The sequence below is a fragment of the Notothenia rossii genome (genome assembly GCF_949606895.1).
Source record: "Notothenia rossii genome assembly, chromosome: 8".
NCBI lineage: Eukaryota > Metazoa > Chordata > Actinopteri > Perciformes > Nototheniidae > Notothenia > Notothenia rossii.
The window spans coordinates 20,057,311-20,083,587 of NC_136906.1; the positions used below are offsets into that span (position 1 = coordinate 20,057,311).

At 39.2% G+C, this 26,277-nt stretch overlaps 2 protein-coding genes across 3 annotated transcripts in view; one reads left to right on the forward strand and one right to left on the reverse strand.

Moving 5' to 3' along the window:
* Window positions 1-240: 240 nt before the first annotated feature.
* Window positions 241-5,828, reverse strand: emc10 (ER membrane protein complex subunit 10). 2 transcript variants are annotated; one of them, XM_079646508.1, is made up of 8 exons: window positions 5,684-5,828; window positions 5,483-5,549; window positions 5,052-5,164; window positions 3,344-3,457; window positions 2,490-2,674; window positions 2,094-2,187; window positions 1,028-1,125; window positions 241-541 (listed from the first exon to the last, which is right to left on the reverse strand). In XM_079646508.1, the coding sequence occupies exons 1-7, from the start codon at window positions 5,774-5,776 to the stop codon at window positions 1,039-1,041; spliced, it is 753 nt and encodes a 250-aa protein (XP_079502634.1). In that variant the 5' UTR covers window positions 5,777-5,828; the 3' UTR covers window positions 241-541; window positions 1,028-1,038. The 2 variants fall into 2 exon arrangements, with proteins under 2 accessions (XP_079502634.1, XP_079502633.1); XM_079646507.1 differs by lacking the exon at window positions 1,028-1,125.
* A 17,738-nt stretch (window positions 5,829-23,566) lies between these two features.
* Window positions 23,567-26,277, forward strand: part of mybpc2a (myosin binding protein Ca) — a gene marked incomplete at its 5' end in the record, with an annotated part of 26,539 nt that continues 23,828 nt past the window's right edge. The window contains 2 exons of the mRNA XM_079645177.1: window positions 23,567-23,576; window positions 23,696-23,716. Of these exons, the coding sequence (XP_079501303.1) occupies window positions 23,567-23,576; window positions 23,696-23,716 (31 nt within the window). The remainder of the gene's footprint in view (window positions 23,577-23,695; window positions 23,717-26,277) is intronic.

Consider the following 26,277-nt stretch of genomic DNA (forward strand, 5'->3'; position numbering starts at 1 on the left):
ATTATTTTCTAAAACCATGAATAATATTCATTATCTTAAAAGGCATCTAGTAAATAACATTTTGCTTCACTAAGAGATTACTGTTACTACTGCCTGCTGTATATCTATCTCAGTTCATGTTTAATAATACATTATACACTATACTATTGTTACAACTAAATCTGAGCCTCAGAGTAAAACCGCCCCGTATCTCAACATTAAGACTCTTTAGTCCGAGTGACAGACGAGAAAAAGACAGGCCAAGTAATAAATACTTTATTTTCACGTTAGTATTAAAATGCAGTCGTCTGCAGGGCACAATATCTCCTTTATGCTGTACAAGTTTAAGCTGCGCGTGTGACAAACATTTATCATTCTTAAATAGCATTATGTACAGCAATTAAAATATGTGTAAGAGAGTTATTGTTCAGGAATTGTTGAGCAAAAAAAAAGAAGCTCATCGGCCACCTCCATTGGCTGCTCCGCCTCCGGCGCCTCCACCTGATTGGTCCTGAGCACCAGACATCATGAGGAAGAGAACGAGCGGCACGATGTACATCCACTAGAGAGGACAGATAAAATACATTGATGTTAGCAACATAACATTTGTACATTTTCTTTTTTAAATGTCACATGATCAATCCCCGATTGGCATCCCAGATTAGGTTCAGTTATTTTCTGAACAGAAGAAAAGTTAAAATAGGGTGATAGAGTTAAGAATAAAGAATTCATTCTCAGGATCAAGGCCAAACACATGTCAAACATATTCACACTGAGAATGTAGTTTTAGGACTTCTTAACGATTACAGCATGGAGCTTTCCCCCTGCAAAGTACTTTCAAATCCTGAAAACGTGACTTTTTTCAGTAATTTCTTTAAACATGTATTTGACATTGAAACTGGAAAAAACATCAGAGTGGAAAAGAGGGAACAACAGGGAACAAACAATGGGATGGTGATTCAGTTAGTTGTGTTGCTCAGAAGTTTAACAGACAGGTTGACAACAGGCGGAAGGCAGACAGAAAGAGCCACGAGTAAGAACACAGTACTTCAGTGGGAATCAGCTCTGCTCACTGCCTCCCCCTGCTGGGGGCTGTGCTGCACTGGAGACCACGAGGAAGATAGCTCCTCCAAGAATCAAATACCACTGGAACACATCACAGCACTGAGTCAACACACTATCACTGAACACAGCAAGATACACTCAGCAGCACAGAGATCATAAAGCAGCTTAGAGGATCCAAGCAACAGGACACACGCCCGGTTCTGTGTGGGAATGTTAAATAAACATGGCATCTTCTCAAACTGACAGCTCAAAATGTCAGTAGAAAAACACATTCTCAGCGCTGACTGATTTTCATGTTGCAAATGTTCTAATTTAACTTTGTGGGCAGAATTATTTTGGATGACAAAGACTGTATGGCAGTACAGAGCCAGGTCTTAAGCCCCAATAAGGACAGGATGCTTTCACACAATCACTAATCTGGCAATTGGTAAACAAGCTATGTGCTTGGTGTGAAAGCTGTCAAACTAACTCCAATGAGGACCCCCCTTTTAAAGACTGCCTGAGAAGAGGGAGTCTTGGACCAGTTCCAAACAACTTCTGGTCTGCTTTGTTTATGATGTGAAAGCAAAGCAAAGCAACCAGAGTACTGTGTAATAATAGATATATCATATAATAGATAAACAGTATGTTTAAAACATAAAACTATTAAATCAATCCTTTGGTTGTGAACCTTTCAGAAAGCGATCTCACAATCTATCAAGAGAGGGAAAGCCTGTATTCATCATATGATAACCATGGTAACGCACACAACATGAGCGTGGGGATTTCTTCCCCTGATGAACCACATTTGCTAGTTTTTTAATGTAACAATTTTTGGCCAAATGAAAGAGAAATAAATGATTGCACTTCAGTACTGATGTCCCCATATTCTGTGTAAAACATGCTGCATGCATAGAAAAAGTTAAGGTGGGTCTGATAGAGAAACAAATGTGCTTAATTTGCATTTTTTATATGGGTCATTACAAATCATCAGAGCCCAATTACTGAAGGCAGATAATAAATCTGTAGGCCCTGCCTGGTGGCCTTATCAGCTCAGTAGGAGTACTTACATATTTAGCAAAGAAAGATTTCTGCTCTTGTGGATTCTTCCCTTTCTTCTCAGTTTCCATTTCCATTCTTTCAAGGAACAGAGCCGTCTCAGGTCTGGAAGAAATTTGGCAATTAGTATTCAAACAAACCCCAAAACAGAAAGTGTATCGAAAGGCAGAGCAGCGCAGGGAGAATTGTTCTACCTATTGGGAAATGATGTAAAGCTCCTACGCCAAGGCAAATAGATCTGAATCAAAGGCTTCTGAAAAAGCTACCCAAGAGGATTTCTCTCATGCACAGAAAGCTACAGATACAGGAATGTTCTAACAAAAGCACTCGGGCTTTATCTAGCAGTCGAGATTGGAAGGAAGAAAACTGAGAATTAAAATAAAACAAATCCATGAAATAAGACTGACCCCGGTGCGTTGACAGGACCCATGACACTGAGTGTGGTGTTGAAAACCTCAAGGTCAACCTCATCCTCAACCTCAGTGCCTCTGCAGGCTCCAGGGAGCGTCACTATGGAGACCCCGATGAGGTACCCGGAGACGTCAGTGTGGAGGGAGATGACGTCGCTCAGATGGGACTCAACCATGGCACACTGAGGATCAGAGCAAAATGAAGGTTCATGTTTTCATATTCATTAGCTGGATGTGGAAAAGAATACAACTCTGGGAAAAAGTACTCTTCTCATTGTACTTGTATAAATGACAATAAATGCTTCTAATCTAATCTAAAGGCTGGTAGCAGATCAATGATATTGTTGTTTATGTAAAAGACAACAATTTTAAATGTCCCCTATGAATAATGTACATGACTGGGGACTCAAGTCATTTATAATACTTTTGTCTTAACAAGTAATTTGGTTTTGTAATATCAATAATTGTGCCATTTTTACAAGACGAATATAAATGTATAGCATAAAAAAATCCACAACAACACTTTGACTTACTTAAATATAACTGATAGAAAATTGTCAAAACAGAATACACTATCACAAAATGAGAGACAACTACTAAACAGTCAAAAACCATCTGCAGTTATGGGCCGAACGTTTGTTGTTGAGGCCAAGAAACCCTTTATAGTTAGTTTAAAAATCAATTGATTAATTAATATCATTAATGGCACATACCTTGCACAGAGAAATCTCAAACACTGATACGGCTCTAAATAAATTAAAACTGTTACAGTTCCCTCATACAGTCTTACTGTTGATGTAGCAAGTTTTTGTGAAGATTTTTTTCCTGGTCATGATAATATCAATACATACCGCTCTCACAAATGCTGTGAGGTAACCTTCCAGCTGCCGCTCTGTCTGTCTGTCTGTCTGCAGGAAAACACGAGGCACTCTGATCCTGTACAGACCGTCCACTGCAGCCACTTCCTGAAGTATAACAAACAAACACAGTTGTTAGGGATGCAGGTTCAAACCATGCTGATCACACTTAAATCTGTTTGTATGACCTCCAGCTCTCTGACCAGAGGTTTTATGTCTGAAGCCATTTGGTCAGTAGATAAAAAAACGTTTTTATTGGATTCAGGGATTTGGTTTGGATACATCCTTTAAAAAATGTCCCCTATTATAATGTTTTTCATCAATATATTATAGGTCTCAGATATATACAAAACATGTCTCTGAAGTGTTTGGCTCCAAACACCAGCATCCCATAATCCTCTCTGTTTCAGCCCTGTTCCAAAAGTGCTGATTCTCTAGCTGTGTCCCAATTCAGAGGCTGGGTCCTCCGCGGACTGCGAAATGAGACGGTCTATGGAGCATTTCCTTGTACGTCACCGGCAGTTACCCCTACATTTTGCCGCCCCCGTCACCTAGCAACCAGCTGCAGTCACAAGTGCCGGTAATAATTTCTGACACTAGGCAAAATATTTTCAAACTGTTTTCAAATTGTTTTCAAAATTGTTTTCAAAACTGTTCAATATGGAGTCAGATCTAGCTGTACTTATTTTGGTGTTATATAATATGTTTAAATTATTTTCCCGAGGTCACAACAGGCCCCCGTGAAGAGGGCTTCATTCTCCCCGCGCATCTGGATAAATTGCGCAGTCTGCTCCTTGCTCCCTATCAAAACAAAATTGTTGCAGTAAGATTTGTATAACAAAAGCAGTTAAATAAATAAATTAGCTTCATAATGAATCCCAACAATATGAAAACCAAACAGGGTTTAGAAATATTTTCACTTCATATTATTTTATGTATGTAATATAAAGAAGACATCTCCAATTGCCCGTATATTTAAATACACAAATTAAATAGGTTTACTTTTCTTTCATGTCGTTTACTATTTGGGTGAGTACATTTAAAAACGAATCCAGCTGAAACCGTTGTAGCCGTTGATGGGACGTTACAAGCCATATATTTTTTTTAAAACTCATTCGTCACCGTCACCCGTTGCATCCTGGGATATGGTACACCGCGGAGTGTACATCAGATGTATCCTCTAAATCTGGGGAAAGAAGGCTGCATTTGCGGGCCGCATTCGGAGGAGTCTTTTCTTTTTTTTAAATTGGGACAGCCTTCGTTAGGCGGAAGTGACGTATGCGGTCTCCGAATGCATCCTCAGGAGGATGCGGCCGCTGAATTGGGACACAGCTTCTGTCTGTTACTTTAGATGAAAATAAGGAGCCACGCCCCTCTGACAGATATTTGGTTATAAAGAACACAATGGTGCTCTAGGAGGAGATTCAGGTGATAAGGTGGGCGGGGGGGTTACCTTGGTTGGTTATTGGCTAATGGTTACACAAGCCAAAAAAACGTTATGACATCATAAACTGGCCAAAATCTGATCAGGTCATTTTCAGACAGGTTTTTATATAAATGGATCAGGACAACAAGTGAGAGAATCTTTTTTCCTGAAACTTTCAGAATCTCTTTACACAGAGGGGACACATGTTGATGTATAAAATAAAGGAAAAAGTGGATTTTGCATACTAGGTGACCTTTAAATCACATCCTTTCTCACCTTCAGTTTGGCCCTGTCTTCCTCTGACAGCTGGTTCTGAGTCAGTGCGACGCTGGGCTCCCTTCCAGCTTTCAGCACCAGAGCTCCACGCACACGAAACTGTGCTACATCATCTGGAAGACAAGAGACGCCAGACAGTAAGAGCAGAACAAAACACATGGCTGAATGACAGATAATATACTGTATGTAATGTCATTTACATGCCGATTTCACCTACACAGTTATGAAAATATCCACACTTTCTTTGAAACAACTGAAGTAACTCATTCATACATCACAATAGATTAAGCAGGTGCATGAGGTGTGGTGTGAAGGTTTCTCAATTCATATATGGCGTTAGCATTGCTACCACAGGGCTGCTTGGTTAGCTTAACATTGCAATTACGTGCTATAGAACATCATAATAAAAATAATAAGAAACACTTTCTCACCAACTTCAAATGAGTGTTCAAGAGGTACAGAGAACCCCCCGAATTCAGTGTCCATGACATCGCCAACCTGTTAATACAAGTAGAAATTATACCGTTAGCCTTCACCGGCTCTTAGCTAATGCTAATTGCATTGCTAACAGGTGTAGCCTCCGTTTAACCACAGTAAAATAATATGAGTAATCAATGCAATTCAACTCTTACCCTTCTGCCGTTATTACAAAATACAACATCAGTGAACAAGACAAAAAAAAGAGTGGAAAACAATGCAATGTTAAATGTTAGAGGAAGAGCCATTTTGACAGAGTCACCGGAAGACTTTGTCAAGCGTACTACAACATTATTTTCACTTCCGGTAGATTATTTCACAACACAAGTCTCATAAATATTTGTATTTTGAAAGTGAGATTTTCTAATGTCTATTAATATGAATGACTTTGTTGCAGTACTTTGCGAGTATTTATATTTAATACAATATGTTAATGTAGGTACCAACATCAAGGCACATTCCTTTTAAGTAAAACATCTAATTGGTAATCCTAAATCTGATACAGTTTTAAAATGCTATTTTTGGCCAATTTAGCAAACCCAGTTTAGTTTATCTTAAATATCACCACAGCTTTACATTGTCTTCTTAAGATATGCATAATCATTTTTTGAGTTGAAAAAATTGTTATAAAATTGAAGTAATCTTCAACACTTCATATATCAGCCTAACCTTCATAGCAGTGTATCTGTGCATCCTGCACCATTAAGGGTATGTGCTGACCTACTTGCGTTGATTTAGCTTTTGCATATCTCTTAATATATTTGTCAGCATACTTTGCTTTTTGAACATGTCAATGTTGTCATCTGCTAGAGCTGCTGCACAGAAACAGTTGTTAGGCTTTGAATTTGTATTTTTAGCATGTTGGTGTTTACAGTAGTTCCCGTGTTGACATAATGAATTAGGTCTGCATGTGTGCTGATGTGTTGTAACCATGGTTGTAACGTGTCAACAGCAATTTTCTGTGGAATTTTCTGTTTCTTGGCGAATGAAAGAAGTTCTGACTTCTATCTTGCAGAATTTCGCAACATTTCATGTATGTTGTTCTATATGTAGGCTGAAGTAAAACAGAATGAATAATGTATCTTAAAGTCAAGCTGAGTTTTTAAATGTAAAAAAATGTGTGTTCTAATCTATTAGACCTAATAAGATAATTTTGTTTTTGGACAGCTCAGTAACCCTTTTATATTTGGAACAATAGTTAAAAAAATAGTTTTGCTTAATATATTAAGCAACACAATATGTCAAACACACCGCTTTCCTCCTTGTCATTATACAAAGCAGGTGAACTGGATATAATGTAGACCCCTTATTATTGACCCCTTATATATTATCTGCCAGCAGAGTCTGCTAACAGACCAGAAAAGACCCTCAACCTTCTTCTCACCCCCACCCCTCTTCAAATGCCTCTTAAAGTGCAATTTCATCAGCTGAATAATACATAATAATGCCCTCCTCTGATGAAAAGTGTTGTTTTTAAATTCCTAAGTCAGCATTCCATGTCAGTCCACCTCAGCTGAGCTTTGTTTACCTAAAAGTCATTTTTAGGAGTAAATCTGTTCTGAGTCACACAGAGCAGAAAACTGCAGTTTCACTTATCTTAAGACCAAGATCAGCGTCTTATATTCAGATCGTGTCTCATCCAGCTGGGCTGGACTGCAGCTACAAGAATGACCTCTTGTGATAAGATCTGACTTCCATGTACAAATGTTGGGTGTTATCTGTGGGTAACTGTTATCACTACTGAGAGAATATACTTGGTTAGTTCGGGCTGCAAAGCTGAAGAGGAGGATTGCATTGGCTTTTTGATCTCTTGCCCAAAAACGTGACTGAGGCATTTAACATAGGCGCATCTACTGTAACCAAGCGTGTCCGGAAAGCTTGTAATGTTAGCAGCTACCTCCTGGTGGCCTAAAGGTTTAAGATACTGACCATGTAATCACCATGGGCCTCTCTCCTCTTTATTTGTCGTTTCTCTGATGGCCCAGGCAACAATACAATAATAAGAAATACCCTATATGAGATCATATATTGACTGGTTTGCTGTTTGTCATAGGGCTTTTGAATGCACACTTATCTCTTACATACAGTCTCTGATATGAAGCATTAGGAATTCAAACCCAATGTATTCCCAGTGTTTTTATGGCCATTCAGTAGTTATTTTATTTTATGCAATGTGTAACCCTCCAGGCCAGAATTTATGAATCATTATTCTACATATTTGGTTCTGCTTCATCCTGGCTTTATTTACTAATTTGCTTTAGCCAAAACTATGTTTAAGAGCCTATTGATGGGAATAATGTCTCTAACTCCACTTATCTAAGGGTGTTTCCAGAAGGGACCTAAAACATAAAAGTATCAAACCAGAGAGAAAAGAGCAGCAGCAGCTTCAAATGTGATTGATGTGATTTACTTCTCAACGCCTATTCCTGGCTGAGGAGTTCTGCTGACTTGTTAGAAAACCTCTGTGAATATAAGTGAAAGGCATCCATCATTTTTAGCTTCAACATTTATGCTTCGAAAGTGCTACAAAATAAGTTTGGAATCCAGTTTTAATCCTTTAAAGTTTAGAGTATCAAGAAGTCAAGTCTTTATTTCAAAAAGGCCTGCTTGGAGGGTGAAGGACCATCTTCACTCATTTCTGTCCCAACATGTGTGAGAATGACAATCTGACTCACATCAGAATCACTGACAAAAATATCCAACATAATTGACAATAGCAGGATTTTCCTCAATGTGGTCAAGAACATGGGCACAGAAATGTTTTGTCACAAAGGTATGGTTGGCACAACAGATTATAGATCATCCTTTAACTAAACCTTAAAAAGTCCACCAATACATAAGTTCAACCCCCATCTCCTCTTGAGACACTACAATAAAAAAAATAATAAAAGAAAAACATTATTAAAAACAACAAGTAAACAACAGATTGTGATATTAACAGAAAGCAGCAGTCTTTCTGATTTAATATAAACTATACTTGCACGGATACCTCTTGTAATCATAATAGTTTTTGATGTGCACATCATTGTTATCATATTACTGTCTGTATGAAACAGCCTGTCTGATGGAGCATCTGGTGACTGAGGCATATGATTCCCCCGGGCGCTGCCTTTGAAACTATGCAGGCCTTTACAGCATATATTCCCCCCCTTGCTGGGACAGGCCATACTGTAACTCTCTGTCATCGCCTTAAACAACGGTGTCACCTTACTATTCTTAGTCAAATAAGAAAGCATGTATATTTTTATGAAATCCCATCAGGACTTTCACTTTGAAGGAAGACACTGTCATGTCCCGTAAGCCTGTGGTGTTTAAAATGGAGCATTATGAAAAATGAAAGAGAACATGTTTTGAAATATGATCTAAAGTTTAAATAAGAGGCACAGTTTGGGGATCATCACTGAACTGAACTTTCTTTTTTTCCTCAGCCTGATGTACAGACAGAGGACTCTGTTAATACGTTTTACAGTACATGCTGCAATGTTGATGATCTGATGAATCAACTAATTTCAGCAATAAACAAGATTATTTGAATGCTTTCATGTTTTTTATCACTGTGCTAAATCTCTCCAACTTTATTTTCTTTTCCTAAAATGAACCCGTTCAAGGGTATCGGAAATAGAAAGCACTGTGCTATTATCAAGGCTCCTTTGGAGTCGCACCTTTTTAAACGTAATTTATTTAGTTTCTATTACTTTCTTAATGTGTCTCTATTTTATATTGTTCTTTTGTCTTTTATTGAAAAGCATTGCGTAATGTCTAATCTAGATAAGCGCTACATTAATATACTACACTTTTGCATGAAGCCAACTTGGGAGAAGCTTCAGGGCTTTCAGCCAGAATTAATTAGTTAGGTTTAAAAAAAAAAAAGCACAGGGTTAAAATAGACACTTTCTGTCAAAAAGCCCTGAAGGCAAACTCCTCCCATTTGGACGTGTCCCAAATCAGGCCTATACGAGAAAGCTTGCATTATGTTTTTGCACAAAATAATTATATTTTCTCTTACTTTTAACAACCACATGTCACAATCTTGTGATGGGATCAAACCAGCCAAATCAGGCTGGGGGCGTCATGTTAGGGGAGCTCCTCCCCCACATCATATCCTCCTAATTCTGGTCCCATCCATCGGATGACACCTATCTTCAAACTAAGTTTGATCTCAACTACACACCTATAAACACACACACACACACACACACACACACACACACACACACACACACACACACACACACACACACACACACACACACACACACACACACACACACACACACACACACACACACACATACGTCTAAAACAATACCAGTCACATGTTGTCACTGCTGGGAGAGAAATCAATTTAAATGTTTTTAATTTACTGTAAAAATGTTACAATTATTTGATTTTGATACAAAATACTACTTACTGGCTGCTTTCATCTCTAAACGGATGACAGTCATGGGAAAGCCGCTGTGAAGATTGAGAGGACGAGCTTCAGTTGGCTTAACTTGTACTCCAGTGAAGCTTTACTAATGCAAGCGTTGAATAACTTTGGTGTCATCCTCTAGAGCGGATCAATGGATCATCTAGGACACCTATAGTTAGTCTCTTATATCTGCTTTGAATCCACAATATACTTATGATTTCAACCTTCACAGTTAAGTCACAGAATACATCACCCCTGATGAGCTGTGAGCGCATCAAAAAGACTTAATAAAAACAATTCTGCTTAAAATTCATGTAGTGTAAAGTTGGAATATACAGTAGGCCTCAGGGACCTTTAATGTCCTTTTCAAACAGCCCTCTATAATCTTTCTCGAGGGTATTTGGTTCTCCTTGAACATCTGAATCTCAAGTTGCACTTGCCTCAAATAGCAGTTCTTCATGTGACTCTGTCTGACTTAACTTCTCTCTCCGAAATTAAAGTCTCAAAGATTGTTTATTGTTATAGCCAAGGTTTTAGCAGGCTCGGCAATTTGGACAGCCAGAAAACAAATGGAGAATGCATAAAAGGGGCTGCTGTATACAAGCGAAAGAATGGAAAGTGAAAAGCTTCTTAAATGCATAATTTAACACCAATGTTTTTAGTTCCCATTTGGGTTGGCATTGCCATGGAATTTAAGAAAGAACGACCTACTTCTATCACTCGTATGAGTACAATACTATTTATACTGTTTGTTTATACCACAACACATGATAAATATATAACAAATTCTTAGCATGTGTGTCTATAGTCATGTCTGTGGGTTGGGGAGTTTATACCTCTCCGGGAATTCAAAAGGTTGGTGACCTCCTCCCACTGTCTTTGACCTTGTTCCTCAAATCCCTTTGGAGGGCTTTCAGTAAAATACACTCTGTTGACAGCTATGGCTACTGGAGAACAAATGGGATTGTCAGAGCCTATAGGAACACAAGGCTGCCGCTGCTGCTTTTTTACTCTTCAAATAGGGACTGTGTAAAAGTTATTGAGGTTGGGGCCTTATTTCACTTTGACTCTTGTAAACACAAGATCCTCCTCAGGGTTATTGATAGTTGAAAACACTTTTCACTGATTTTCTATTCAACTCTGAAGCTTCATGTCTTAATGGGATAATCATTTTCTGCCCAAATGAATCATAAAATGTGCCATTAATTGATAATCTGCTCTGTACTTTTAGTCAAAGAGCTACTAAATGAACAGTTATCACCTTCTGTCGCTGTAATGTTTTTCCCTGCACACATTAGTAGAATAGGTGCTGCACTTGCATCATGATATAAGTGGAATCTATATGACCCATTTAACTTTAGGTCATCTGAAACGCTGGGTAGAGTAGGGAAAAGGATGCTTTCTTAAGCGAGATTATGTTCAATATTTACTAACTATTCATTTAAACGTCTACAGTTTGTTAAACTGAGATGTCGGCCATTCTTTAAACAAGAAATGAAAGCCCCAATGCAGTGAATTGATTGCCGGCATTTTCATCTAATCCAAGTTTTTGTTGACTCAAGTAGTTTGATGTGTCTGTTCAATCTTTTAGTCCTTCAAGAAATTGATAAATAAAAGCTTCTCTTTTCTCCCCAAAAATGTCAGGCCACCATTTGACTCCATCTGCACCGTACCATTGTCGTGGACTCCACTACAGTATTTTAATTGAATTAATTAAACCTTTTTTAGCCGTGCGCGCCGCTGCTGAATCACTCCATCATATTGTCTGGTGGATCTGATTAGCATCAGTCAGCTTGTTAACGTCCTGGCTCCAGAGCCTAACGAGTTAATCCTCTGGCAGTTTCCCTCGAGGGCTGGACTTTTCTTTATGACTCTGAACCGCTTTTACCCATCATGGTGTCTTCCTTCTGCTCTTCAAAGCCCTGCAGTTCCTGCCAAGGTTTCAAGTGACAGCCATTCTGTCGCTCTCTTCCTTCCTTGTTCCACTTGTTGGGGGGAGGATGAAGTCACTGACAGTTGTAGTGTGTGTGTGTGTTTGAGGGGGAGGGGGTGTCGAGGTGATAAAAAGGGATGAAGGCGGAAATTCAGGCAGACACACAGACAAGGAGGGAGGAAGACACTATCAGAGGAATCACTATAAAACGAAAGAGACATGCCTGAGCCCCAGAAGCCAGGTAAGATCGTCCAACCCGTAGCATTATAACAGGAAAGCTGGAAACTGGGGATACACTGCAATGTTAAGATGAGTTAAAAAAGAATTAGAAAGAAAGAATGAACCCATAATTTCAACCTCTTTATTTGGACAAGTGAGACTGGACATTTATTTATTTATTTATGTGACAATAATTAAATGGCATGTGAAAGCTCTTAAACATGAGCGTGATCACTCTGTAATCTATGCCATTTATTTTTGCTTTCATTAGTTAGTGACAAGCTCATCTTTTCTTCAATTCATCCTCAGTGTCTTAAGCTGCTTTCTCTTTTAACAAAGTTCTAAAGATGCCGTCTTGCTGTATATCGTTCCTTTAGGGGGACAAATGCGCTTTTCTTTTTTACAAATAGGGATAGAAATGCAAAGAATGAAAGCATGTAATGTCAAATATTTACAATGTTTAGAGAGTAAACTTGTTATGTGTTTGGTTTGAATATTTGCTTAGTGTTAAATACAATTTGATAAAATATTGGTCTTCAAAAAGTAATAGATAGAAGAGCAATTTGGAAAAGGAGCCACTAATGGTTACGATAAGGGATCTAATTGACTCTTATAGGGACAAGTGTGTTGTGTGAGGGGGAATCCTCTCAGGTACTCGAGGTTCATTAAGCTGAGGAATGCAGGAATGGTGAAGATGCAAAAGTCAGCAACAGTGATGTGTGATGTTAGGTTTAAATTAGAAATGAAGAAATGTACTGCCATAGGTAATCTTTTTCCGGGATTATCTTAAAGAATGACAACAATTGAACCCTGTGAGTTTTCTGTTCACATATAGTGATGAAATGTTTCAAATAAATGAAATATGATGTCACACAAAAAACTAAACCTGTATGAACAGCATAACCTAAGCTTATATCTTCCATTGATACAAAAGGATCATATGTGACATGAAATTGCACAGGCTGTAGTTAGTGCATATCATAATGTTTTTGTCAGTCTAAAATATGCTCTGCTGCCTTTGTCAACAGTGACCTCAATGCACCATAAATCAGCTGTTTACTTGAAACCTGAGAAACGAGTGCATGCATGAGAAGAGGAGGGAATGAAGGCAGGAGGAGAGGAGAAGGTATAGCAGATAAAAGCGGAGAGATGAGCGGGATGATTTGTTAGAGGGACCTCTGCCAAGTCAGGTGTAACTACCTTGCGTCGTATCTCTGCACCTCAGACACCTAATCTATCTGACCCTGATTGCCTCCCTCATTCTGTTACGCTGTCTCCCCCGCTGGCATCCATCTCCCCTCGCCAATCTCCAGGAAGTTCACCATATCACTGTTATTGTGTGGAAACAGTCAGATCTCCCTTTTTTCTTTTGGATTTTAGTCAAGGTGTCACATTCTCCGTCATGGGCCGATAGGAATGCAGTGATCTTTTTTGCTTAAAGTGCAATGTTATACTCTACTAGATGAAATCAAAAGTATTTTTTACTCAGAACAAATAGGTTCAGATTGTATACGCATATCTGTGCGGATGTGTGATTAAAATGCATAAACTAATATCGTTCCACTCCAGAGCGATTAATACCCTTTATCATTTTTATTCTCCATCATGAAGTAATTCGATGCCTACATTTCATTATATCTTACCAATGTGTTGCCAATCCAGCATCCTGACATCACACATATCATCTTCCCAACACCACATTAGTGCCTGCACCCAGGTTGCTGTTGTGCTTGTGTTTCCACCCATCCCAGATCGTTGCCCCTCTCTTGAACTTCATACACTCTGCAGTCCCTCTCCATGTCTATCTGGTTACAGCACATATAACTCCCCCCCATGGCGTCTTGCTCTCCACGGTTAATGTGGCACCAGGAATCAAGAAGCTGTGGGATCAGGAAAAAGCACGCACCCCTATAAACAGCAACGAGAATAGTTCTTCAACATAGGAGCTGTGGCCTTCTGGATCCGCTAAGCTAAAGACACCTCTGGGAATGGAAGTAGATACACGGTTAGCCCCTTTTGACCCAATAAAGAAGGAAAAACAGCCCAGCGAGATCTTTGTTTCTCACATAAGTATGGATTATTGACCTGTTTCGTGTCATGACCCATGACTCTATGTAACAAGCCAGTTACATCATAATTAGACATTGTGCAACAGTGTTGATGCTGATAGTTGCCTTGTGCCAGGGTGGAGGCTTACTGGCTCTGCTCCATTAGTGAGTGTGTGCTCAATTTTAACTACCAGTAATTCTGCCAGAGGGCAACATCTCCCCCCCCCCCCCCCCCCTCCTCCTCTTAGGACGGGGCATAGCAGTCGCCAGGTTCATAGCTATGGCAAACAGTCAGACTTCAGATCATCAATCTACTGTTTCTTTTGAATATGTAATTGTGTTCTTTAAAACATATTTTTCTTCTCATTATTGGCTCCACCAACTGTTTCACAAAGATATAGTAGAATTTAGACTAGATTTAAGACTGTATTAAAGTGTTTACGGTTTTACGTTATTTAATTTACATCAGGGATTTAAAATGTTTACAGCAATAACGTTTGTCTTTAGATCCTTACAATGGATGGTCAAAATTCCCTGTTGAATTCTTCCAGTTGAAAAACATTTCCTGCTGGAGCGAATGGAGCTGAGCTCTGTAACATTTGGAAAAACACAGAACTCACGGCAAATAAGACCTCCTCTAAGATCTAAAAGAACTTGGCAGTTTGCAACAGATGACTTTAGACGTCTGAAGTTAAGTGAGTGAGTCTGTCTTTGTGAAACCCAATAGACCTATCTAAAATATGTTTGTGAAACCAAGCCCACTGCACGTCTTAGTCCATCTTCTTGTTTTTGTAGAGTAGCAGTTGTTCAGTGGAAGGTTAAACCACCCGTCATCCTAATGGCTGCAGGCTAGAAAGAGTCTAGCATCCTGTCAGCCCTCCTACCCCTCAATCCCCCAAACTACACGTCTGCAACCGCTCAGTGTAGCATTACTTCATACTGAGACTATCATCGAGTTCCCATAGGTATGCAAATACTGCTTGATGAATTACAGACAGATGCAGAGTGAAGCGATTGCACTATAGGGTCCTACAGAGAGCGTGACAAAAGTGAATTAAGCCCTGATATACAGTAAGATTGACAAAGTCTCTCTAAACACAGCCCAACACAGAGAATGTATTATTTTGTATGAAATGTTCCTCTGTGATTTGAAGCCTTGGTCTATTTGGAACGCAGGCTGTGCTTATGCTCGCTGGAAGACAAAAGGGAATGAATGGAAAGCTAAAGTGGATGACGGCTTAATACAGTATTTAAATCCGCCTTTGTTTACCAAACACCATACATTCCGCGTCCCTAAATTAGATCTTAATTTAGCAAATGTTTTCTCATGTTGAGACTGCTTCATTCACATAACATTCAACTCATAAGGAAGTTCACTCTATTAAACGTAATCTTTAGTTTCGCACCTCTTTATTCTATTACCAAATCATTTCTTTCTCCTCCCTTGTTCGTCCATAAATCTTCTTCCTCACTTGTGGTAGAGAGGGGAGGGGAGACATCACTAGGATAGAAACATCACTGGTGGAATCCAAACAAGCCATATTTCTTATCGTCACCACTGTAACCCGGTGTTATAAACAGACGTCCCATCCTTCACACTCCCTCCACAGGCTTGCGTGTCTAATCCCTCAGCCCTCAGCCACAACAGGCTTAATGCATGACCGTTACAGCACGCATAGACTAAATAACACAATTATTTCAACACCTTTAAAGGTTTATCAACTTGCCCAGTGGGACAATCATTATTAATGACCTTTCTCTGATGTGTAAGAAGGACACTGGAGAGGTCAGTGCTTGCTTCTGATATCAACATGCATATGACACATACATGTGGAGTTACATCCCTAAAGTAAGAATAATAAAAACAGACAATTTTTACTAAATATGTTGATTTTATAAAAAAAGACATCAAAACAATAATCTAGCAATGAAACCTCCTATCACAGACAGTTTGGTTCTTCACATTTTATTTCTTCAACCCAATACATGCAATATAAGATTATAAATCCCACTGACAAACACTGCATTTTCTCAATTGTAACATGTAATGAAAAAAATTATAATTTTAGACTCAAATCTAATTTAAATAATAATATTTATGTTGGGGCAAACAAAACTGTTTCCAGACAGCATGTCAGAACCTCGACACAAATTGATGAAACCAAATTCACGACCCAGAGACAAAGTCTTGAATATCTAAAAAAAGGCATATTTATTTTCAAAGTCCAGGTAATCCCTTTTAGCAGAGTAGGTGGTGGAAAATAACAAGAAGGCGCTCATAAGGTGGAACAAACTCGCATAAGAAAAAGAGGACTTAAAGTAGGTAATTTTGGAGAAACCAGTTTGAGTGCGCTAGAATTTGAAAATACACAACCGGAAAAAATCTGCCACTTCCTTACAGAGCCCCTCCTCCAACACACACGAACGTGCACATGACCAATGAGGGCACGAGATAAGTTTGTGCACAGATAAGTAGGCCATCCAGTTATTTTAGCCGGGCCAGCTAAAATGATTGATTGTGCTTTTTACAGTAGATTTTTTGTCGAAGCACTTAAGATATTCATTGCTATCGGGATGTTAAGAGCATTCCATGGAATATAACAAAAAGGTGTATCTCGAGCCGGTTTCTCAAACTTACCTACCCCACCTTTAAAAAAAACTTAAGCCAACAAAATAACAAAACCTGACATGAGTGAAAAGCTATCCTTTCTGAGCTGAGGCTTGGCACGACCATTCGGGGAAACAAACAAGACAAACTGACACAGGACAGGGGAGAGACAGGACTATTTAAACATGAGGTGATTGGGAACAGGTGGAAACAATCAGGGGCGGGGCAGACACTGATGATGGTGGGAAAAACACATAAGGGGAGGAAGAAAACAGGGCCTGAAATGAAAGACTGGAGAGGTAAATACAAAATAAAACAGGAAATGACAGACAAAATACATAACTAACACATTTGACGAAACACAACACAGCACATCATTTGGATTGGAGTGTAATACAGTTGTCCATTGAATATTACTTTTGTAAAGTAATTGTAAAGTAGCTCTCAATTATGTTTATGAGAGAAGAATTCCATTAAAACATTACACTTATTTGAAGCCTGACTCGCTGAAGCTCAGCCGCCAAAAACAAGTAGGGCATCCAAAAAGGCCGTTCCCTCCATGGTCAATATATCTAAAACGGGGAGGCCCTACAGTATTTAGTAGAGTAACCAGCTCCCTGACACTTTCACAGGCAGTCGTTTATTATTTTTTATATCACAGCCTTGACAGTAACTGGAATCACTGATATGTTTCCTATGACGACGGTTTTACAACAACCATGACTAATCTGAATGTCAAGCTACTATTTAGACGTTACTCTGAACGTATCCCCTTGCCTTGTCCTGCTAGGGGTCACGCTGTAAGTCAGATCATCTTGACTGCTGAATTAACTTGGCAAATGATTGAGAGATTGAGAGGGCAGAGGCTTAAGTGTACCTCGATTCTGCCGACAGCATCAGTCTCCATCCTCATCTGAAATGGTGAAACTCCATCAGTAATGCCCTGCCCCCGGCATGGACGCAATCCAAATGCCAATAATACCATTGATACCCATCCATACACTGAGGCTTAAAAATAAATTGTTTGAATATTAATCTTTTCTTTGCTGTACTGCCAATATTCCCCATTTCAATTTACATTTGAATATTATGCAAATACGAGTCACACCGTCGTGGGTTTAAGTACAGTAACATCCGCTTGGTGTCGTGTGATCACGGGGCATAATAATAAATGAGTTGCTTTTAAAGCTGGATTAAGGTGCTTTAAAGCATTGAGGGATTCTCTGTTGAATAGCTGTGCCAAATCTGCGTTTAAATTGGAGTGGATTGGAGTTTTACTCACTAAGAAACATCACCCAGAAGCAGAGCTGCTCTTAAAGCAGGAGCAATCTGATTGGTTGAGCTCAATCTTATTGTGGAGAGAGTTATAACATCTGAGGTTCATGTTTGAAATAAAATTCCAGTATACAAATCAGTACAATTTACAATCATGTTGCCACACCATTTGTAGACAGGTTGGCCTAAAAAGGCATTCTAGCAATTTACTATTGCACTTCCATAATTTTGGACACTCATTGGAGATATATAAAAAAAGAAAAACCAATGCAGACCTATTTTAGGTCCAAAAATCCCCTACACATCCCATAATGCAACTTGATAGCAGGCTTTCCGTTAAATATATTCTTGGTAGCTCAAGCCAAGATAACCTTGATGGCATCAGATGGGCTATTTTTATAAATGTTTGCATGCTTACTCCAGAGAAATTGAAGATATTTTACAACCATTTTACAGAACACTAATCTTGAATGGGGGAGTATTGCTGCTTTCAAAAATAATCCTGTTTTACACCCTTTTTTTTATTCATCATCATTTTACTTTAATGTAAAATAGAAATGAAAGAGAGCTTTATATTAATTCCAAAAATGTACTTTTGTCTCTTGTGGGTGAAAAATGAACCCAGTGATACTTGGATGAATTATGAGAAATATCCTGTGGTTCTTTGGCTCTACACTTTTGCTTCTGGAGCAGATCAGACACCCACATGTAACTCAAAACTGCAACCTGTTACTTAAAATCTGCATGTTTTCATCTACTCGCACACACATGGTAACATGAGCTTATAGTTTCACCTGTAAATCACACACTCGAAGAGGTGAAGAGGGGGTGCAAGTGGGGTAGTGTGTAAAAGGGCACCAGGCTGAATTAACAAAGTATGAGCCTTTGGAATATGTTACCACCAATTGACGTTATGCTCTACCACCGAGAACGCCATGCTGGCCCCACTCTCTAGTTAACACGTCTGCTGCTTCCATCGCTCACGGTTGTAGACACCCTTAAGTGACTAAATGAATTCAGCAGTCCTCCAACATCATGCTCCAGTAGAAACAAAACCACTTAAGTGTTGCTTTCCTCTGCAGCAGCATTTGAGTTCTCTTAAAGACACAGCTGCTCAGTATCTAGCATCTAAATACACATTCAAAGAAATGCATGTGAGGAATTTGTACCCTGTTTGCCTTCGTTCAACGATGACAGAGAAAGATTTCTAAGATTCTAATGTTTGGCTTGGCCCGATTCCTTTGGCTTAACCGACTGAACAAGCTGGAGACGTATACGCAGCAAAGGAAGACAGGGGAAATGTCAAGAGAGATTAACGAAGCACATTCCACAGAGGTTACCCTTCAAAGCAAAGGGAAGAGAGAGCTTAAGCAAAAGGGGGAGAGAGAGGGAGAGACTGTGTAATAGATGAGCACAGGAATGTAAATCTTTTCTTTGTTTTTCAGTATCAAGTGTTGCTGATGCTGTTAGTTTTCTGGTGTGTGGTAGAATAGACCACAAACAACAGATTATTTAGATGGTAGCTTTTATTGTGGCAGACAACAGCTGAAACTTTAACATATTTATATATTTATTTTATCAATGTAGCCCGCAGTTAAACACATTAACTTAGTCATTTGACATTATATTTGGAAAACCTGATTAGTGGATATCAGGCACCTTTCATGAAATCAGCATTCTTTCAAACATATATAGCATTTAAAATGTTTCAAATATTGAAGGATGTGTTGTTTTTCAACTGGTCACTCAGAGCGTGCAGAACTCTCGCAAGTTTGTTTCCATAAGTTAAGAATTATGCTTGAACCCCCTCATATGTATGCAGTTTTGTATGTTCTTTCAACTCATTGTTTTTTTATACAACGTTGCCACAGCCAGCTGTTTTCAGACAGAAGAGAAACACATGCACTGTACCTGCTCAGCATTAAACGGCAGACTGACACAGTTAGAGATTGGTTGGATAAATCAGTTTTAAGTTATTCAGTTAAATGTCATGGCTTGTTCAGCAAACAGACAGGAACACACTGTTTAAAGTGAAAAAGTTTGAATAAAACATGTCTAACCTTGTAACCCCTGTTGCAATGTCTATATAGAACACTTCATGTCTTTTATACATCTTAAGCACCATGAAGATTTAAGAAGGCATGGATCTTTTGATATCCGTGGACAAAATACAAATCCCCAACCCAGGCAGTTTTAGTGCAGAGCTCTTTGAAAACCAACACTTACTTCACAAACAGAACTTCTCTGTCTCTACTCTGGTTTTATTACCAGATCTTAAACTGTTTATTGCTGGAGTCATATTGAAAGCCCTCCAGTTTGAAATGATATAAGTGATAAGCTTTTGGTAATAAACGGCCTATATTTACGATGTAGGGAGCGTCAAGTAATGTGTGTATTTAAAGGAAGCAATGACAGTGAGTAGCAGGGTCAGCGAAAACTGAGTAAATAAAGTAATCTTTCAACAAGCATCTCACATGATATTTGTTAAATATAAACGCCCTCATCTCCTGTTAAGAACCCAATCCTCAGCCTTATAAAGTGAAGCTTCACGCTATCCTTGACCCCATTGGCCTGGCTCATTCTTCTTCTCTATCCCCCTTTGAGTCTCCACCTTATAGCTCATCATCTTGCTCTTCTATTTTTTTTCCTCTCCTTAGAAGAAAGTGGAATCAGATTAAAGTAGGACAAAGAAAGAGTAGGGCGAAAAAGTGCTGAGAGAGGGGATTTGCATTAAGTGAAAAGGAAGACGGAATGGAGAAGTTATCCATTTAACAGATACCTGGAAGACAGGAAGGCAGACGGCTGTAGAGTGAAATTATCTAGGCAAGGCAGGATGAAGCGTGGAATGTAATGAGACTGAGATGGATCCGCACAGACAGCGTGTTCATCAGCTGTGCATTACACTCCGCATTAGCACAGGGGGTTGAAGGGGCACAGTTGTCCTGGTTGTGACTTTTAGCGGTTTGATCAAAGCTTTTCCCAGTAAGCAGGACAGACAGACCTGTGATAGTGGAAACAGAGAGAACATCTCATGAAGCTGAAGGACAAATGAGTCACTTTTAGACGTTTAAAGGAAGGAACAATACATTTTGAAAAACCCAGCTAATCAACCAATTACTTTGAGCTGGAGCAGAAAAAGCAATTGCACTGATTGAGATGCTTTACATTTGTCCTTTGTTCTTTAAATGTATTTCAATATGTAGTCCTTTTCGAGTACATTTTTACTTTACATCATTTACCATCCTTTGGTCATTTGTAATGACCCTAGCATCATGGCGCTGTGGATGGTAATCAGGTGTCATGCCATTGTTCGAATTGTCTATTATTCCAAAATGTCCCATTGTTGTTGACTATTGCTCTGCATATCAAAATAGCACACTGTGGCAAGGCAGATACAATGTGATGTTACAATATCATAATATATTTCAAGTCAGAATGTAAAGAAGAAAAGTCTTTTTTACCATCTCACAGAAATTAGCAAGTCTAATGTTTGAAACTCTTCAAGGTGTATTTTGTGGAAGAACTAGCTTTCATGTGCAGGATTTCTGATTAAGCCACAGTGACAGGTTTAAATATTTTTCACAATGTCACACCACATATTATTTTTAAGGGTGAAGATAATCAAATGACAGTTTCTAAGCAACAAAAACGCTCTCTCAGATGTTGACGCAAAACGTCCATTTGTGGACTAAAATGTAAGCGCATTCGCTTCAGTGACAATTAATAGAGACATTTACTCTACATCCAAACAAGCTTCATAGAGGAATAAGAGTTTATGACATTTATTTATCGCCCCATTTGTCACTCATTGTGAAGGGTTATTTCTCTTTTCCTGTGCTCTGTTATGACGTGAGGGATCAAATTCGGTTAAAGCGCTCCAGGGAACACAGCCATGGGAAACATTGAAATCTGAAACGTAGGGACCAACTTTCTGATTTACAGTAGGGGGGTGCGATCGCTGCCTCTGCACCACCCTAAAGAACGTTTTTACTGCCTGGTGCGTCACGGTCCTCTCTTGGATTGAAGTTCTAGGAGAAGCATTAACGGATTGCTGCCTGAAAAACAAACCTTATCCAAAATAGAAATGTGGGCCCCCACCACTGTGCCGACATAGTGCGCCAGCCTGGAACACAGGGTGCCAAGGCCAGGCCTTGATATCTTAGACCTGCTGCTAAGTAGGCTCACGGGACACTTGCTCTGCAGTTGTGTCTTGTTGACGGTGGTTTGGAGAGGCTGTCAAGATGATGTCTTCACTTATTTATGCAGCTCTGTCTTTTAATATACACTTTGCTGCTTTGACAGAATGTCAAAAGTGAGGCAATAAAACATATTTATTACATTTAAACAGTGGCTCTAATGAGTGCACAGACCTGCAAAATGATTGAAATCTATGCTTGAGATATGCAAGCTGCCAAAGTTGAATTATTACCGTGCAGCTTTGTGCTTTAGTTTGTCTGGAAGACAGAAGCTCCTGCCTAATCTGCCATCTCATTAGACACCCTTGAGCTTCTAAACTAACCTAGATCTGGGATCCTGGAACTTTGATGTACTTATCCTATCAAAAGCATTTTTGTCTTGAGGCCGCCCCTTTTAGATTTTTTTAAGCCCAATTATTTCTCATGATCTCTGAAAAACGTATTTATATTTATCCGAGCCTCACTGTTTCTGTAAGCCAAGCCTCATTTAAATCATGCAGTATTCCCCTGCTGAAATACAATATTTTCTCATTTGCCAGAGGCAAACCCCATAGAAATCAAGGAAAAGGCGCACAAAGCAAGGTTGTTTGAATGTAGTTTCCCTGTGCGGGTACCTGGGAACATGTGTTTATTTTACTGAAATTAACATGTTTGTTTAAACGTGTGCTTTGTGCAGTTTGAAAACGTATAAAGGTGCCTATTTTGCAGTGTTAATTGGCTTTTTGCTTCCTGATTACCTGAAAGTATTTGTGTGTCTTATGCAGTATATGGCATAATCGTAGCCTACAGCATATAAATGAAATATATATAAATATATATAATATATAATATGAATCTATAAAATAAATAAATAATATATATAAATATATAAAAAAATGATGCTAGTATAGTGAATAAATAAACCATTGATCGAGGGCCCACAGTTAGACATGTACACATGATTATTGTCTCCTGAGGATTCAGATCAAAAGATGTGTCTCTTCAAACAGTTTACCGAGTCTCAGCTCTGGAAGCCGTGACTATCCAAACATAGTGCGGCTGGTGTTGTATGCTATGAAATAATGAGGATGTACAAATTATTTTACATAATTGTTGTTTAATTGCAGAAGCCGAGGGCGATAAGGCTGCAGCAGCCCCTGCTGGTAAGTGCCTTCATAGCATCTATTCTGAGCCCATAAACAGTGCCCCAGAAATCCAATTATTTCTTTGTTACGCATACAGTAATCAGCTATTATACATTTAAGCTACAATAACCACTAAACATGAATAATATTAAAATCTTATTATTAAGAGCGGTTCATTTTGTAATACATTCTTCTTCTTCTTTTTTTCAGACACGACGGGTAAGATGACATTCAGTGTTTCATTTGTCTATATGTTCTATGGATTTAACTCTATAGATCTGTATCTCAATCATCATCACTTTCATCATCATCCTCATCCACAAAACAATGTGTGTTTCCCCCCCCTGAAACAGAGAACCCGTTAGAGGAGGAGGGTAAGACTTGCAAATGAAAGAAACACAGAATCAGTGAACTTCTGTGGTTATGGGACTGAGTGTGGGGAAGATATGCATGTGGCTACACATACTCTCTCAAACACACACACACACACACACACACACACACACACACACACACACACACACACACACACACACACACACACACACACACACACACACACACACACACACACACACACACACACACACACACACACACACACACACACACACACATAACCACTACACTATAAGTGTATTTTGAGCACCAGCGATCAGAGCTTCTGATTCAATTTGATGTTAGGATCCATTAAAAGGTGTTTAATTTATGGGTAAGAGTCAGTGTGTGTGTGTGTGTGTGTGTGTGTGTGTGTGTGTGTGTGTGTGTGTGTGTGTGTGTGTGTGTGTGTGTGTGTGTGTGTGTGTGTGTGTGTGTGTGTGTGTGTGTGTGTGTGTGTGTGTGTGTGTGTGTGTGTGTGTGTGTGTGTGTGTGTGTGTGTGTGTGTGTGTGTGTGTGTGTGTGTGTGTGTGTGTGTGTGTGTGTGCCAGGGCTCTGGCCGATGCAATTTTCTCACAGTCAACTGCTGTTTTAATAATACACTATACACGCACTGAAGGGATAGAGCAAAACAATAACACATGTATTACTAATTTCTCCGAATAAAAAGTTTGATTAGCTCAATCACCAAAATTATAATATGCATCATAGTTAAGACTGAACAACAACATTTAATTAAAATCTTTATCTTGAAAGAGAAATCGGGTGTAAGTATATTTAAAACATGACTTGATCTGCAACATCGGTAATACATTTCTTTAAAAATCAACAGTCTCATCTAAACTTAGCTTCGTGTCTGTTTACACTTTCATTAACACATAGCCTACTTTACATTTACAGTACAATATATATTATAAGACCACAGAATAAACCGATTATTTAATCGTTCCATTTTTAAAGCATTGAATGCAGTTGCCCACGACCCGTGACATTTTACCTGCAGTCAATCCTGACTTTCAGAAGTAGTATAATACAAAATAAAAACTGCCTATAGTTGTTTTACCTCTGATTTGTTGATCCTTGGATTTTGTTGTGTGTTTGTCACTGCGGTTGTTTCATGATATGAGGATGTGTTTCCCATTCTGCTGTGGGTCACATGATCAGACTGATTTGTATGTATGAGCAAGAAGTCTGAGATAGATTCAGACTGGCAGATTGCTCGTCTCATTTCACTTCCCCTGTGCCTGAAAATCCTGACCTTTCAAGTCCGATCCATAGTTGAGGGTAATGCATTCAGCTTAATGTGTGAAATAATTGTGTGTGGGTGTGGTAGCCCACAGCAAAGTAGCTGTATGATATGTGAGATATATTCACTGTATCTATAGATCAGGTAGAATCATGTTCCGTGCTGCAGGAGAGTGTGTATGCATGTTTATGGAGATTTCCTCTGCCAGTGGCATGTATTCAGTAATAAGTAATGAGTCCCCCGAGAGTCACACATAGTGTTATACATTTATATGTAGGGTCTATTTGTGTAGAGTTTCAGTTCACCTTGTTGGATAAAATGCCAATTCATGTTACAAAAGAGCTGCAATAGAGTGGAAAGTAGTACATGTGTTTCTGTGAGTATTTCAGTTTGTATGTGCAGTTGCTAAGATTGGAGATGAATTATTGCATACACTTTAAGTGGTTTGCTGAGAGTGATTTTAATGTGTGTGTGTTCAGTTGCAATGACGAGGTAGAGCAGTGTGTTTTACTGAGACTGTGTTGCAAATTTTTGCTGTGGTTAAAGGGGAACACTGGCCGAATCGCTGTTATATCCCAAACAATCATTAGCTGTTACTGATATAAACACAGGGTTGGCAGTTCAATCTCCAGCAGCTCCTGTTTCCATGTTAAAGTCTCCTTAGGCAAGACACTGAACCCTGAATTGCACCTTATATTCAGATCAGCACTTGGCTCACGTTCGGTGTCAGTGTTAATAGATGAGTGCGAGTTATGAAGGGCTTTGGATAAAAGCGCTATATACAGTACATGCAGCCATTTTGCCTTTTGGTATACCAGAGCATGTGTCAAATATGTGTGTGTGTGTGTATGTGTGTGTGTGTGTGTGTGTGTGTGTGTGTGTGTGTGTGTGTTTGTGTGTGTGTGTGTGTGTGTGTGTGTGTGTGTGTCAGTTCCAGCCTGCCTGAAGATGTTGTAGTTGTCTCAATGAATATAGGCTCATACATTGTCTTTAATGGATCTTTGATGAACAGACGTTAGCCATTGTATACATAATATCACACACACACACACACACACACACACACACACACACACACACACACACACACACACACACACACACACACACACACACACACACACACACACACACACACACACACACACACACACACACACACACACACACACACACACACACACACACACACACTTTCCATGTGCCAACTGTTTCTTTCCATTCAGCGAACACTGAGCCTAGGGATGGAAGGGACAATAGACAAACACCATATTTCCCAGCCTGCTTGTGCCTTCAGTTTGTGCTTGTGTG